We start from the raw sequence: 13,938 nt of genomic DNA, 5'->3' as shown, positions 1-13,938 counted from the left end.
TGCCCGGCGGCCCCCGCGGAGGGCGCGCGCCCGCGGGCCTCGCGTCTCTCGTCAGCCGTTCCTGCCAGCGCGGGTCTGAGCCGCCCGTCGCTGCGCTCCGGGGAGGGCAGCCGCGGGCGCCCCGTCGTGCCGCGGAGGACGCTGCCCCGCCGGGCCGGGCCGTGCGGGCGCGGGCGCCGTCTGGCCACGGGGCTCGGCCGAGGCGGGCGCTCCGCCCCTCACGCCGCCGAGCTGGCGGCCCCGGCCTGGAGGCGGCCCCGGCCTGGAGGCGGCCCCGGCCTGGAGGCGGCCCCGGCCTGGAGGCGGCCCCGGCGAGGCCGCGGCGCGCGCGGGAGTCCGCGCCGGACCCCAGGCGCCTCCTCCGGAGCCGGCCCGGCAGCCGCCGCGGGTGGGAGCCGCGCCCGCACCCTCCCCCGGGCGCCCCGGCCGGCGCCCCGCCCCGAGCACGCCCCTCCCGGGCCCCGCGCGCCCGCGCGTCCCGGGCTCACCCGAGAGCCGCGAGCCGGGGCCGGGCGCCGCAGGCGGGACGGAGAAGGCGCGGGCGGCCGCCGACCCGCTCCCAACCGCCGTCCGTGCGCCTGCGCGGCCGCCAGCGTCGCGCCGTCACTTCCGTCATTCAAACCGCCCGGCCTGGGCGCCAGGCGCCGCGGGAACGGCCGCCCGCCTCCCCGGCGGTCGGGACGGCGCAGGCGCGCGGGGGCGCGCACGCCAGGCGCGCGCTCGCGGCCCATTGTTCCTCCGCCCGCGGCGCGCGCGGGGCGCTCTCCACGCACCTTCCGCGGCCGGGAGGCGGTTCCCGGAGGTCGGGACGCAGCCGTGACCCCGGAAGTGCCGGAGGGGGCGGAGCGCGCGCTCCCGGCGGTTGACGGGGGGGGGGGGGGGCCGCTCGCGGCTGCTGACGGGGGGGGGGGCGGCCCCGGGGGAGGGGGAGGGGCGAGGGCTCCGCCCGGCCTTCCCAGCCCGATACAGCCTGAGGGGAGCCCCAGCCTCTCCCGACCGGGCCGGGCCGGGCGCGGGCCCGACGGGGACCCCACGGGCGCCCTCTGGGCCGTTTTTAAAAAGGCGGGTCCGCGGGGCGGCCAGTGAGGCGGGCGCGGGCGGGGACGCCGGCCGGCCCGGGAGGGGCCGCACCGCCCCGGCAGGGCCGTCCAGCGCCGGTCGCCGTCCCGTCGTCCCGCCGGGCGGCTTGGCCTCGCGCAGCAGCCCCCGGCCCCTGACGCCGGCCCCGCACACACCTCACGCCCGCACACACCTGCGCACGCCCGCGGCGCACACCCTGGTGGGTCACCAGGCTCCCCGGACTAAGAGGGGGCGCCTGGCACTGGGCTTTGACCCCGCTGTCGGGACTGGACCCAGGGCTGGGCGCCTGGGCGTCGAGGCAGGGCGTCCTCCGGCGCGGCCGGGCTGTGGCTGGCCAGCGGCCGGCCACGGCAGGAGGCGACAGCCCTTGTCCCGCCCAGGGAGGGCAGCCTCCGCGCCCCCGCTCCTGACCTCGCCGGCAGCACCCGCATCTGGGTGTCGAGGGGTTGCTCCCATGGGGACACAGTTCTGGTGAAGTGGCTTCTGGGTCAGCTGAGAGCAGACAGCCTCCCTGCAAAGAACTGGTCACCCCAAGCCAGATAGCCCCGGGGGCGCCTGCAGGGCGAGCACCCGCCCCTCACTGAGAGCCAAGGGAGCCATGGCCACCAGCTTGCGGCCCTGGGGCACCCCCCAGAGAGTTGGTGGGGGGGACTGTCCTCACCCGGCTGTCAGGTCTGCCTCCCATTGCTCCCCACCTAATGCAGGCAGCATGGGGGCCCCCAGGCCATGCCCCTCAGTGCCGGAGGCAGCTAAGGGAGAGCTGGTGGTAGCTCCCCCAGCAGGAAGGTGCCTTCTGCCACCCCGGAGGGGGTCCCTGACTTCCCAGGCACAGCACGCACCCACCTCCACCCCTTCCCCAGCCCAACGCTGCCCCCTCCCTGGGGCCCCCGTTAGCCCTCCACCCCCTGAGCTGCTCTTACTCACGGTCAGCGCTTGCTTCTGGAAACAGCTCTGGGGACTGCCCGGCCATGCGCCACCTGGCCACTGGCGCCTGTGGGCTGACGGCCTACACATCCCGCCAGCGCCCCTGGCCCCACAGACTCCCCTCGGTCCTCTGGCCGCGGCCGGCTCCTTCCCCTCAGTGAGGAGCACCCGTGGGGGCCGGCGGTGTGCCACCGTTGCCCAACTGAGCCCATGCTGTTGAGGGCAGAGCCCTGTCTGTCCCCTGGTGACTGGGTTTAAGGGTAGCCCCATGCATCAGCGCCTCACCTAAGGGCTCCGGCTCCTTCCAGGAAGGAAGGTGGGCAAGGTGGGTGCAGAGGCAGGCGCTGCAGCCCGCGGTCTGCAGCCCGCCTTACCCTCCAGGCCGCCACCCAGCAGGTTGTCTCCTACCAGGGTCAGCAGGACTGGACGGGCTGGGCTCTGCTGGGCCCCCAGCGCCCGGTCCACAGCCCTTGGGCGGCTGTCGTGTCATGCCCGGTCTAGACTTCAGGAAAGTGAGGGCGCCTTTTCCTACTTTTTCAGGATGAGGCGCCCCGCGGAGGAGGGCGGGTCTGGAACTGGACCCCATGGGTCATGTCGGCTGCTGCCCGGGAGAGGCTGACGGGGGCATCTCCTGGCTCCTTTCTTTGCCCCAGGTCTTCTTTTGCCAGAATCCAAAGCAAAAGACATATTTTCCCCGGTGGCCCAGGACATAATGCGCATGGGCAGCAAAAAACATTTCAAGAGATGACATTGAGCTCAGTGCCTTTTCCATCCTATGCCATTTTTAAAAACTACCCTGGGTGCGCCTCACTACATTGGTTCCGGACACGTTGCCACCTGCAGCTTAAACGCGGCGGCTGAACCTGACCTCTTGTGTTTCTGTCTTTGAGCGGCCTTTCCCTGGCGCCCCCTGCCAGGTGGGCCTCGTTCTTTTTTAAAGATTTATTTATATAAGAGCTAAATAGATAAATAAATTTATTTATACAAGGCCAGAGGCGCAGGAGGGTGAGAGAATTCACCAGAGACAGTGGGGAGCACAACAGCAGATTCTTGACATCACCTGTTTTCTGCTCACTGGGAGCGGCATGGCCTCCCTCTGCCTCTCGTGTGCGCTTCAAACATCAGGGCCTCCAGTCTGCAGGCCCCCCCTGCTCTGCCGCTGTGGCCCCAGCGCCCCGTCTTCAGGCCAGTCGCCAGACTGCAGCACCCCGCAAAGCCAGAAGCGAGAACATGCGCCTCGCAGGAGCGTGAGCACAATGCACGGGCAGGAAAGGGCCGGCCTGGCCACTTCCCAGAGTCGGGAAACGGAAGCCCAGCGGGTCAGTAGGCCCGAGCCCAAACTTACCGCCCGGCAGAGCGGGGTGCGGGCAAAGACGCTGGTGGCAGGAGCCGCGGGCGGGGACCGGGCTGGTCCTGCCAGGCTGGGTGGGCGTCTGCCCTCGCGGCCCCCTGGCTGAGGACTGGCGCCGCCGGACACCTGCCCGAGCCGGTCACCTCCGCTTTCCTCGCGACAGCCGCAGACCGAGGCCTGTGCGAGCCCCGAAGGTGGTGGGGACAGACGGCTGTCACGGTCGGCTGGCTCTGTCCCCTCCGGAGAAGCCTGTCGGGGCCCCCGTGCACCAGGTTGCTCCTTCCGAGGCTCGGTTTTTTTTTTTTTTTTAAAAGAGGCACGTATTGTATTTATTTGTTTGTTTGTTTGTTTTGTTTATACAAGCACTGGGTACAGTCAGAAGCGCGGGAGGGTGAGAGAATTCACCAGAGCCAGAGCGGGGAGCAGAGCAGGCAGAAGGACCGAAGGACACTGCTGAGGGGAGCAGCGGGCGGCAGGAGAGGTCTGCGCGCCATGTGGGACCCTCCTCTGGTGGCCGGGGAGCAGCCGGGGATCGAACCGGCGCTGCAGAGGCCGCGGGCAGCTTCGCAACCCAGCGCTCACCCGCTGCGCCCCCGGGGAGGCCCTCCGTGGGTCGGGTTTTAACCCGGCCGGACATCGACGCCGCCCGCCAGCGGTGGCCGCGAGGCCTCCCCTTTTCAATTTCTCAATCACTTTTTTAAAGATTTATTTATTTATACAAGAACGGGGTACAGGCCGAGGCGCGGGAGGGTGAGCGGGCCGCCAGGGCCAGGGCGGGGCGCAGAGCCGGCGGGCGGCGCAACCCAGCGCGGCGGGCGCGGCCCCAGGGGCTCCGGCAGCAGCAGCGTCACTGGGGGCCGGGGCCGGGGCCCCACCGAGGGCCGCACCCCCACAGCGGCAGCCCCGCCCCCTCCCTCTCTGCGGAGCCGCCGGGCGCGGGGGGACGCCCCGCCCGGCTCCAGAGCCTGGGGCGGCCCCGGGGACCCCAGCGCGGGGGCCTGGGGGTCCGCAGCTGTCCGGCGCGCGCAGAGGGGCTGCCCCGAGGGGGCCCGCGAGCGGGACGCAAGGGCGGGGCTTCCGCGGGCGCCGCTGGGCCCCGCTGGCCGGAGGCGCCGCGCGTCCCGGGGCCTGACCGAGCAGCCGCCAGCCTCCCGCCCGCGCCGGCGCGTGGCGCCCGGCCGCCCCCGCGGCGCTCCCGGGCCGCTCCCGGCGCCTCGAGCGGCCGGCCCGGGGCGCAGCCCGCGGCCCCCGGGGTGCGCGAGGCGCCGCGGCCGCTCCTGGCCGCCGGCCCCGGGCAGCGCCAGACGCAGCCTCGCCCGCGAGCCCGGCCGGGCGGCGCAGGGCAGCGCGGGCCCCGGGGGTCAGCGGGGACGCGCTCGGGGGCGCCCCCGCGAGCCCCGCCCCGCCCCGCCCCGCCGGGGCCAGGCCCCCCACACCCGCCAGGGGCGGGACCCGGCCCGGGAGCGCCCGCGCGGACAGGGGGCGCCCCCCCGCCTGGGGACCCCGTCGGGGCCGGACCGCGCGCCTGGCGACCCCGGCCTGCGGGACCCGCTGCGGCGTGGCCACAGCGCGCGGGCGGAGCCGCAGCCCCCGGCGGGAGGACGTCAGGGCGGGGCCGGGGCGGGGCCGGGGCGGGGCGGGGCGGGGCGGGGCGGGGCTCGCGGGGGCGCGGGGCGGGGCGGGACGGGGCGGGGCTCCGCGGGAGGGGCGGGGCTTGCGGGGCGGGGCCGGCGGCGCGTTAGGGTTGGGGCGCGGGGGGCGGGCCGGGGGCGGGCTTGGGGCCGGGGGGCGGGCCTGCGGGCTTGGGGCGCGGGCTTGGGGCGCGGGGGGCGGGCTTGGGGCGCGGGGGGCGGGCCTGGGGCGCGGGGGGCGGGCCTGGGGCGCGGGGGCCGGGCTTGGGGCGCGGGGGGCGGGCTTGGGGCGCGGGGGGCGGGCTTGGGGCCGGGGGCGGGCTTGGGGCGCGGGGGCCGGGCTTGGGGCGCGGGGGGCGGGCTTGGGGCGCGGGGGGCGGGCCTGGGGCGCGGGGGGCGGGCCTGGGGCGCGGGGGCCGGGCTTGGGGCGCGGGGGGCGGGCTTGGGGCGCGGGGGGCGGGCTTGGGGCCGGGGGCGGGCCTGGGGCGCGGGGGCCGGGCTTGGGGCGCGGGGGGCGGGCTTGGGGCGCGGGGGGCGGGCTTGGGGCCGGGGGCGGGCTTGGGGCGCGGGGGGCGGGCTTGGCGCGGGGGGCGGGCTTGGGGCGCGGGGGCGGGCTTGGGGCCGGGGGGCGGGCTTGGGGCGCGGGGGGCGGGCTTGGGGCGCGGGGGGCGGGCTTGGGGCGCGGGGGGCGGGCTTGGGGCCGGGGGGCGGGCCTGGGGCGCGGGGGCCGGGCCTGGCGCGGGCCCGCCACGTCTCCCCGGCGCTGGCGCGGGCGCGCGGAGGTGAGCGGCGCGGGGGGCCGGGCTCGGGCCCCGCCGGGCGGCCGGAAGAGTCGGGGCGGCCCGAGGCCGCGCGGGGCGGGCGGGGGTCTGGGGGGCCGGTCCCCCCGGCGCGGGCTCGCGTGCGCTGCGCGTCGGGCGGCGCGGCGGCTCCGGCCGAAGTTGGTCCCCGAAACAAGTGGTTCGGGGCGCGGCGCCGCCTGTGCGGCCGCGCGGGGACTTGGCTCGCGGGCCCCGGCCTGGGTGGCCTCGGGGCGGCCGGGACCCCGCGGGCCTCGCCGGGCCTGAGCTGCAGCCCCGCGCGGCCGAGGCCTCGTCCTGCGGCAGCCCCGCCGGCCGCAGGCCCCGAGCGGCCGGGCCCGCGGCGCCGGCTGGATCTCGCGGCACCGGGGCGAGCGCAGCGCCGGCCGCCAGGCCCGCCGTGGCCTCCCGCACCGAGGCGCCGGGCCCTGCTGCGGGCGGGCGTGCACCCCAGGCCCCAGGCCGCGGGCGGGCGTGCACCCCAGGCTCCAGGCCCCGGGCGGGCGTGCACCCCAGGCCCCAGCCCGCAGCAGGGCGTGCACCCCAGGCCCCAGCCCGCAGCAGGGCGTGCACCCCAGGCCCCAGCCCGCAGCAGGGCGTGCACCCCAGGCCCCAGCCCGCAGCAGGGTGTGCACCCCAGGCCCCAGGCCGGGCCGGCGTGCAGCTGTAACAGGCGCTCCCGGCCCGGGTGCCTCGGGCGAGCGCGGGGACCCTGAGTGGCCCTGGCTGGTGTCCACGGCAGCCCAGAGGCCCAGGGAGGAGCCCCGGAGCAGGAACTCACTGGGGCAGCCCGGTGGTCGGCTGGGTCCCCTCTGGCCAGCTCGGGCCCCTGGGCGGGCGCTGGGCCCACGAGCTGCGCGGGGGACCCCTGCCCTGGGGTGCTGGCTGACGTCTGCTGTGTGGCCCTGAACCCGCCTCCTGCTCCCCGCAAACCTTTAAACAAACCTGCTGAGCCGCGGACGGATGGTCGGGCAGTTTTCAGCAGGGCCAAGCGGGGCAGGGCTCCTTGGGCCGAGGGACTTGGGGTGTCTGGCACGAAACCGACAAAACAGCAAACCGTCCATATGTTGCCCTTGGGCAGCCGGGTGCGGTGTGCTGGCTGCTGAGCGAGTTCTGCACATTAGATCGGACTTTCTCAGCGTCCCGCAGAGCAGGACGGGCTGACGGGAGGCCGAGCCTCGCCGGGCCGCGGTCTGGACGTGGCTGTGTGAAGTGGGGCCTGTGCCTGCCCGGCTGGCCCGCTACCCGCCGACCTGGCCACACCATGCGAAGACCGTGCAGACGCGACACGGGCAGATGTGGGAGAGGCAGAGGCCGCTGTGAGCCCCCCACCCCCTGTGCCTTGCAGCCCGGGCGAGGCCCCTGGCCGGTCCCCAGGGCGGAGGGCGGAACCCTGCCCTTTGTGAGGTCTGGTCTCCAGGGCAGGGGCCAGGGGCCGGAACCCGGCGGCGCCCTTACCTGCTTGCGCGCCTGGACCATGTAAGGGTGTCCTGGGAGTCAGTGAGGCAGGCTGGGGGGGGCCAGGTGGGAGCCACCGAGGAAGGCGGGTCCCCGGGGCCCAGCAGGCTGCGTGGCCTTTGGCACCGATGCCCTGGTTCTGGGCCCTGGGCTGGCTGTGACGCTTGAGCCCGGCTGTCCCCGCGGGGAGGGTGCGGGTTCAGGCCTGTGAGCCCGCCGCAGCCTCCATGGACACCCGCTGCCCTCCGCAGCCAGGGGTGGGGAAGTGGGGGGTGGGAGGGGCTCCTGCGTCCTGGATGGGAGTCGCCGGGTGGCAGCCTGGGGGTGCGGTCACCGGCAGCCCAGGGCCTGCCGTGTTGAGAGAACCCCCAGGCCCTGACATGCCACCGGGCCTGGACAAGGAGCCACCGCCATGTGGCGTGGGCCGAGGTTGCGGGCAGGCGTGGGGAGGCGGTGGAGCTTGCCACACGCAAGAGGCAGCGCCGGGAAGCAGGAGAGTAGGCGGCACCGAGGGAAACCAGGCCGGGAGAGGTCCGAGCTCACAGGCGATGGTCCACCGTGGCCAGAGTGGCCCCTCAGGGGTGCCGAGGCCTCCCGCACCGCGAGCCGCCCTCCAGGGCCCACCTCGCTGCCGTCTGTGCAGGGCTCGGCCCCGCCCGGGATCCGGCGCCCATCCCTGGGGGTGTGCACTGGAGGGCATGAAGGCGCCGGTGGGCAGGACGTGCACTCAGGCCGCCTGGTCCCGGCGGCACCCGGCAGGGTTGTACCCTCAGCCCCAGGCGTGCTGCCTGGCCCAGTAGGGATGACACAGGTGCAGGCCGTAGAGGCACCCGGCCCCTTCCTCGCGCCTGCTGGACTGTCCACACGGTGTCCCCGACCCGCAGCCTGACGGGGCGACCTGACCCTGCACTGCCCTGCCCCCGGGGGCTCTCAGGCCCTCCCAACCCTGCAGTGCCATCCTTGTGCTCCGGCCTCCCTGTCCCGCCCCAGGACCAGCGAGAGCGCCTCTGCCCTGGGCTCCCGGGCTGGGTCTCGCCCACTGCTGCAGACTGGCGGGGGCTGCCCTCTGTGGCCCCCAACCCACCCGCCTCCCTCCTCTGCCCGGCGCTGACCCCCACTCTCTCCGCAGAGCAGCTGGACGCAAGGAGCAGCCCGCCCGCCGGGCCCGCCTGCCGGGGCTATGCGGCAGCTGAAAGGAAAGCCCAGGAAGGAGACGTCCAGGGACAAGAAGGAGCGCAAGCAGGCCATGCAGGACGCGCGGCGGCAGGTGCCCACCGTGGTGCTGCCCACGCTGGCCCTGGCCGTGCTGCTCATCGTGGTCTTTGTGTACGTGGCCACGCGCCCCGCAGGCACCGAGTGAGGCCTGCCCCTGCCCCCATCCCCGGCGCCTCCATGTGCCTTTGGGCCGCCTGGCCCCTCCTGCCGCCCCTCCTGCCGCCCGGCCGGCCAGTGATGTGTGGGTCCCCGCGCTGCCCACCTCACCCCACCTGCCAAAGCCCTGTCTGTCTGCTCTGCTTCCGTGGTTTGAGCTCTGTCACCCAAAGGTGAGATATTTATTTTTTGAATAAAGGAGACAAGAGCCTTGTGCTGCATCCTGCGTGAGCTAACCTGGCCGCGCGCCCCAGGCCCCTGGGGAACTTGCTGGAACCACCTATGGGGGAGGGGAGGCCCTCACGGGCCTATTTTAGCAAAACAGATCCGAGCTCTAACTGGACCCTGAGGCCACTCAGCGGACAGTAGCAGCAGCGTCACCCCTCCCAAGTGGGGCTAGAACCAGGGGACCCAGGTGTGCGCAGTCCAGCCCTGGCTGTCCCAGGCCGCTGGGTCCCCGGCAGCGAGTGCCGGCCGCGCTTGCTGGCCGGGGCCGTCCCCCTACGAGGCCCTCAGCCGCAGCGGGGGCCGGCATGTGTCCTTGTGGGCAGAGTCCCTGTGGCATCCGTCCTGCCACCCCCCCGAATTAGGACCCACAATGCTCACGCGTCGGGACGGGGGCGGCTGCGGAACACGCCAGTGACCGAGCGGCCCTGACAGGAATGGGCACCGTGCAGGCTGGGGGAGGCAGACGCGTTGCTAGGGCAGTCACTCTGGGGGCGGCCTCAGCGGGCCTCTGCCACCAGGGGCAGGTGGGTGAGCTGGCGCCGGAGAGGACGTGCCCCTGCCCAGCCACATGTGGCCAAACCCCAGGACAGTCAGGCCCAGCTCCACTGGCAGCGCCTGGCGGCCCTGAGCGGATGGTCAGAGCAGCAGCCCCTGCCCAGTGCGGTGAGGCCGCCATGCAGCGCCACTGGGGAGGGCAGTGGGTGCGGGTGTGGCCCTCGCAGCCCGTGGCACAGCTCTTCCCCTGCCGCGTGGGGCCTCAGGCGGCCACCTGCGTACACCCCGGTCCTGCCCACGGCCTGCCTGACGGCTTGAGGCGCAGCGGCTTGCCCGGGGTGGCGAGGGCAGCAAAGCATACTCGAGACCGACAACTGGACACAGGGAGGAGACGCGGCAGGGGAAGGGTCACTAGGGGCAGGCGCTTGACATGGGGGAGGGGGTGCCGGGCGGCGGCCATTGCACCAGGGACCCCAACAGAGGCAGCAACAGCTTTAACAGACCTGGGGCACGTACGGGCTTTTTCCACTCCGTGCGCCTGTAGAACATTGTAGAAAATTAGCTTAAAAGCCTTCAATGGCGATTAAAGCTACAAACGCCATAGTTCAAGAAGTGCAAGGCCCCCAAGCAGGACAAGGAGACCATGGCGCCGGCTCTGGGGCCACAGCCGGGCCAGGCGCTCGGCGCCCGCAGGAGAGCACAGCTAGAGCGCGCGCCCGCGGCGTGGCTGCAGGCAGCAGGGCACAGGGTACTGCGGCGCTGGCCCCGGACCTGCTGCCCCTGAGGGAGCGCAGGGCCCGCTGTGCCCAGAGGCCCCGCCCGGGACCAGGAACACGCTTCCTGCGGCAAGACAGATAAAAGCGGAGACACCCCGCGAGCGGAGCTGCTGTGAGAGAACGGCAGACAGCGCCGAGCGGCTTGGGAGAGAAACGTCTCCGCTCTGGCTTCTTGGCCTTGGGGGTAAAGACTGGAGCGCGAGGCGGGTCCACACGCACCCCCGGGCGGCAGAGGAGGAAGCCTGCCGCGCGCTGTCCCCCGTGAGCAGGCGGCGCTGGCCTCTCTGGGGCGCGGGGAGCCCCTGGGGCGCGAGGTGGGGAATTACCGTGAGCGCCTGCAGCACACGCCCGGTGTGAGGCGGGGGCCGGCCGCAGCTGCCATGTCTGTAAAGAGGCCAGTCGGGCGAGTTTCTCTAAAGCAGGTCCAGCAGGATCAGAGGCTCCGGCCTGCCCCGGGGCAGTGGGGCCGGCCAGCACCCATGCAGCTGGGGAGTGGCCAGCAGAGCGCCGAGACCACAGCCGGGGCCTGGGCCCCAGAGCCTGTGTCCGAGCCCCCTGGCTGCCCTGGGCTCTTCGGGGGCGGTGGCCGGCGCTGGACACGGTTAGGCCATGCTTGCCTCCACGACTTTTCGGAAGGGCACGGGCAGCCTCGGCCAGAGCCAGCGCCAGCGCCCACCTCCGCCCCTGAAGCCCAGCTCCTTGGGCTGGGGGCGGGGCCGTCCGTCCCCAGGGCACAGCCGGCAGCCCCAGGGTGAGTGGACACTGTCCTCCAGCGCCCAGGCCCACGGCGGGCCTCGGAGCCGTCCCCGGCCGCGGTGTGGGCCCAGTGCAGGAGCCCACGCGGCAGCTCGGAGCCCGGGGACAGCCGCCCTCGCGCGCGGCGGGCAGAGTGGACGCGGCCGGCGCGGATGGACGCGACGCCCGCGGGGTGCGGCGGGGCTGGGCCGCGGCCGGTGGCCACCCCGGGTCAGCGCCCTCCACGCCGCCCGCGCCGTCGCCGCGCCCCCCCCAGCGCGCCCGGCCGCGAGGACACACGCGGGGGCGGGGAGCAGCCTGCCGCGGGGGTGCCCGGGGGCGCGCGCCCCGAAGGCGGGCGTCACGCTCGCGGAGGGAACCCCAAGCCTCGGCGCCCACCGGACAGACGCCCCGGCGCCCCGCTGCAGACGCAGGGGCTCGCGTCCACGAGGGGGCGGCGCAGGGACTCAGCCCGCGCGACCGGACCGCTCCCCCTCAGGGCCGCGGGGGCGCCCCGCAGCACCTGCGCCCCCGCTCCGCCCCCACCCGCCCTCCCGGAGCCCCGCCCTCCCGGAGCCCCGCCCCACACTCCCTGAAGCCCCGCCCTCCCGGAGCCCCGCCCCACGCTCCCCGAAGCCCCGCCCTCCCGGAGCCCCGCCCCACGCTCCCTGAAGCCCCGCCCTCCAGGGGCCCCGCCCCACACTCCCCGAAGCCCCGCCCTCCAGGGGCCACGCCCCACACTCCCTGAAGCCCCGCCCTCCAGGGGCCCCGCCCCTCCCGGAGTCCCTCCCTTCCCGGAGCCCCGCCCTCCCGGAGCCCCGCCCTCCCGGAGCCCCCCCACAACCCCCGCCCGCCTGGAGCCCCGCCCCACGCCCCCTGAAGCCCCGCCCCACGCAGGCCTATCCCTCCCACAGCCCCGCCCTGCCCCCGCCCCGGCCTCACGCCCCGCCCCTCCCCGCATGTCCCGCCCCACGTGCTCCCCTCCCCCACCCCACCCGCGCCGCTGAAGGCCAGTCCCGCTGTCCGCAGGGTCCGCGGGGCGGGGCGGGGCGTGCGGGGCGGGGGGGCGTGCGGGGCAGGGGGGGGCGTGCGGGGCAGGGGGGCGTGCGGGGCAGGGGGGCGTGCGGGGCAGGGGGGCGTGCGGGGCAGGGGGGGGCGTGCGGGGCAGGGGGGCGTGCGGGGCAGGGGGGCGTGCGGGGCGGGGGGGGCGTGCGGGGCGGGGGGGGCGTGCGGGGCAGGGGGGCGTGCGGGGCGGGGGGGGGGGCGTGCGGGGCAGGGGGGCGTGCGGGGCAGGGGGGGGCGTGCGGGGCGGGGGGGGCGTGCGGGGCAGGGGGGCGTGCGGGGCGGGGGGGGGGGCGTGCGGGGCAGGGGGGCGTGCGGGGCGGGGGGGGGGGCGTGCGGGGCAGGGGGGCGTGCGGGGCGGGGGGGGGGGCGTGCGGGGCAGGGGGGCGTGCGGGGCGGGGGGGGGGGCGTGCGGGGCAGGGGGGGGCGTGCGGGGCGGGGGGGGGGGCGTGCGGGGCAGGGGGGCGTGCGGGGCGGGGGGGGCGTGCGGGGCGGGGGGGGCGTGCGGGGCAGGGGGGCGTGCGGGGCGGGGGGGGGGGCGTGCGGGGCAGGGGGGCGTGCGGGGCGGGGCGCCCGGGCGCAGCACTCAGCGGCCTCCGAGCAGCGGCCTGCGGCCCCGCCGGGGACACTACGCGGCCCGGGAGAGGGGCGCCCGCGGGGGACACACGTGCAGGGAGGGCGGGACGGGGTCGCCTGAGGGGGACAGCGGTCACCTGGGGGGACAGCGGGTCGCATGAGGCGGGATGGGGTTGCTTGAGGGGGGACAGCGGGTCGCCTGGAGGGGACAGCGGGTCGCCTGGGGGGACAGCGGTCTCCTGAGGGGGGACAGCGGGTCGCCTGGAGGGGACAGCGGGTCGCCTGGGGGGACAGCGGTCTCCTGAGGGGGGACAGCGGGTCGCCTGGGGGGACAGCGGGTCGCCTGGGGGGACAGCGGTCTCCTGAGGGGGGACAGCGGGTCGCCTGGGGGGACAGCGGGTCGCCTGGGGGGACAGCGGTCTCCTGAGGGGGGACAGCGGGTCGCCTGGGGGGACAGCGGGTCACCTGGGGGGGACAGCGGGTCGCCTGGGGGGACAGCGGGTCGCCTGGGGGGGACAGCGGGTCGCCTGGGGGGACAGCGGTCTCCTGAGGGGGGACAGCGGGTCGCCTGGGGGGGACAGCGGGTCGCCTGGGGGGACAGCGGTCTCCTGAGGGGGGACAGCGGGTCGCCTGGGGGGACAGCGGGTCACCTGGGGGGGACAGCGGGTCGCCTGGGGGGACAGCGGGTCGCCTGGGGGGGACAGCGGGTCGCCTGGGGGGACAGCGGTCTCCTGAGGGGGGACAGCGGGTTGCCTGGGGGGACAGCGGGTCGCCTGGGGGGACAGCGGTCTCCTGAGGGGGGACAGCGGGTCGCCTGGGGGGGACAGCGGGTCGCCTGGGGGGACAGCGGTCTCCTGAGGGGGGACAGCGGGTCGCCTGGGGGGACAGCGGGTCACCTGGGGGGGACAGCGGGTCGCCTGGGGGGACAGCGGGTCGCCTGGGGGGGACAGCGGGTCGCCTGGGGGGACAGCGGTCTCCTGAGGGGGGACAGCGGGTTGCCTGGGGGGACAGCGGGTCGCCTGGGGGGACAGCGGTCTCCTGAGGGGGGACAGCGGGTCGCCTGGGGGGGACAGCGGTCTCCTGAGGGGGGACAGCGGGTCGCCTGGGGGGGACAGCGGTCTCCTGAGGGGGGACAGCGGGTCGCCTGGGGGGGACAGCGGGTCGCCTGGGGGGACAGCGGTCTCCTGAGGGGGGACAGCGGGTCGCCTGGGGGGGACAGCGGGTCGCCTGGGGGGACAGCGGTCTCCTGAGGGGGGACAGCGGGTCGCCTGGGGGGACAGCGGGTCACCTGGGGGGGACAGCGGGTCGCCTGGGGGGACAGCGGGTCGCCTGGGGGGGACAGCGGGTCGCCTGGGGGGACAGCGGTCTCCTGAGGGGGGACAGCGGGTTGCCTGGGGGGACAGCGGGTCGCCTGGGGGGACAGCGGTCTCCTGAGGGGGGACAGCGGGTCG

The 13,938-nt window shown here is 75.9% G+C and overlaps 1 protein-coding gene across 1 annotated transcript; it reads left to right on the top strand.

Annotated features, from left to right (window-relative positions):
- Positions 1 to 5,738: 5,738 nt before the first annotated feature.
- Positions 5,739 to 8,604, top strand: SMCO4 (single-pass membrane protein with coiled-coil domains 4; the record flags this gene model as incomplete). The annotated part of the gene is made up of 2 exons (XM_084251456.1): positions 5,739 to 5,768; positions 8,379 to 8,604. Exon 2 carries the CDS (start codon positions 8,425 to 8,427, stop codon positions 8,602 to 8,604), a length of 180 nt encoding a protein of 59 aa, XP_084107582.1. The 5' UTR covers positions 5,739 to 5,768; positions 8,379 to 8,424.
- Positions 8,605 to 13,938: the final 5,334 nt, after the last annotated feature.

Source organism: Talpa europaea (assembly GCF_964194135.1).
Source record: "Talpa europaea genome assembly, chromosome: 12".
Classification (NCBI taxonomy): domain Eukaryota; kingdom Metazoa; phylum Chordata; class Mammalia; order Eulipotyphla; family Talpidae; genus Talpa; species Talpa europaea.
The sequence above is the reverse complement of the archived record's forward strand: the minus strand, read 5'-3'. Positions and strand labels throughout refer to the sequence as shown.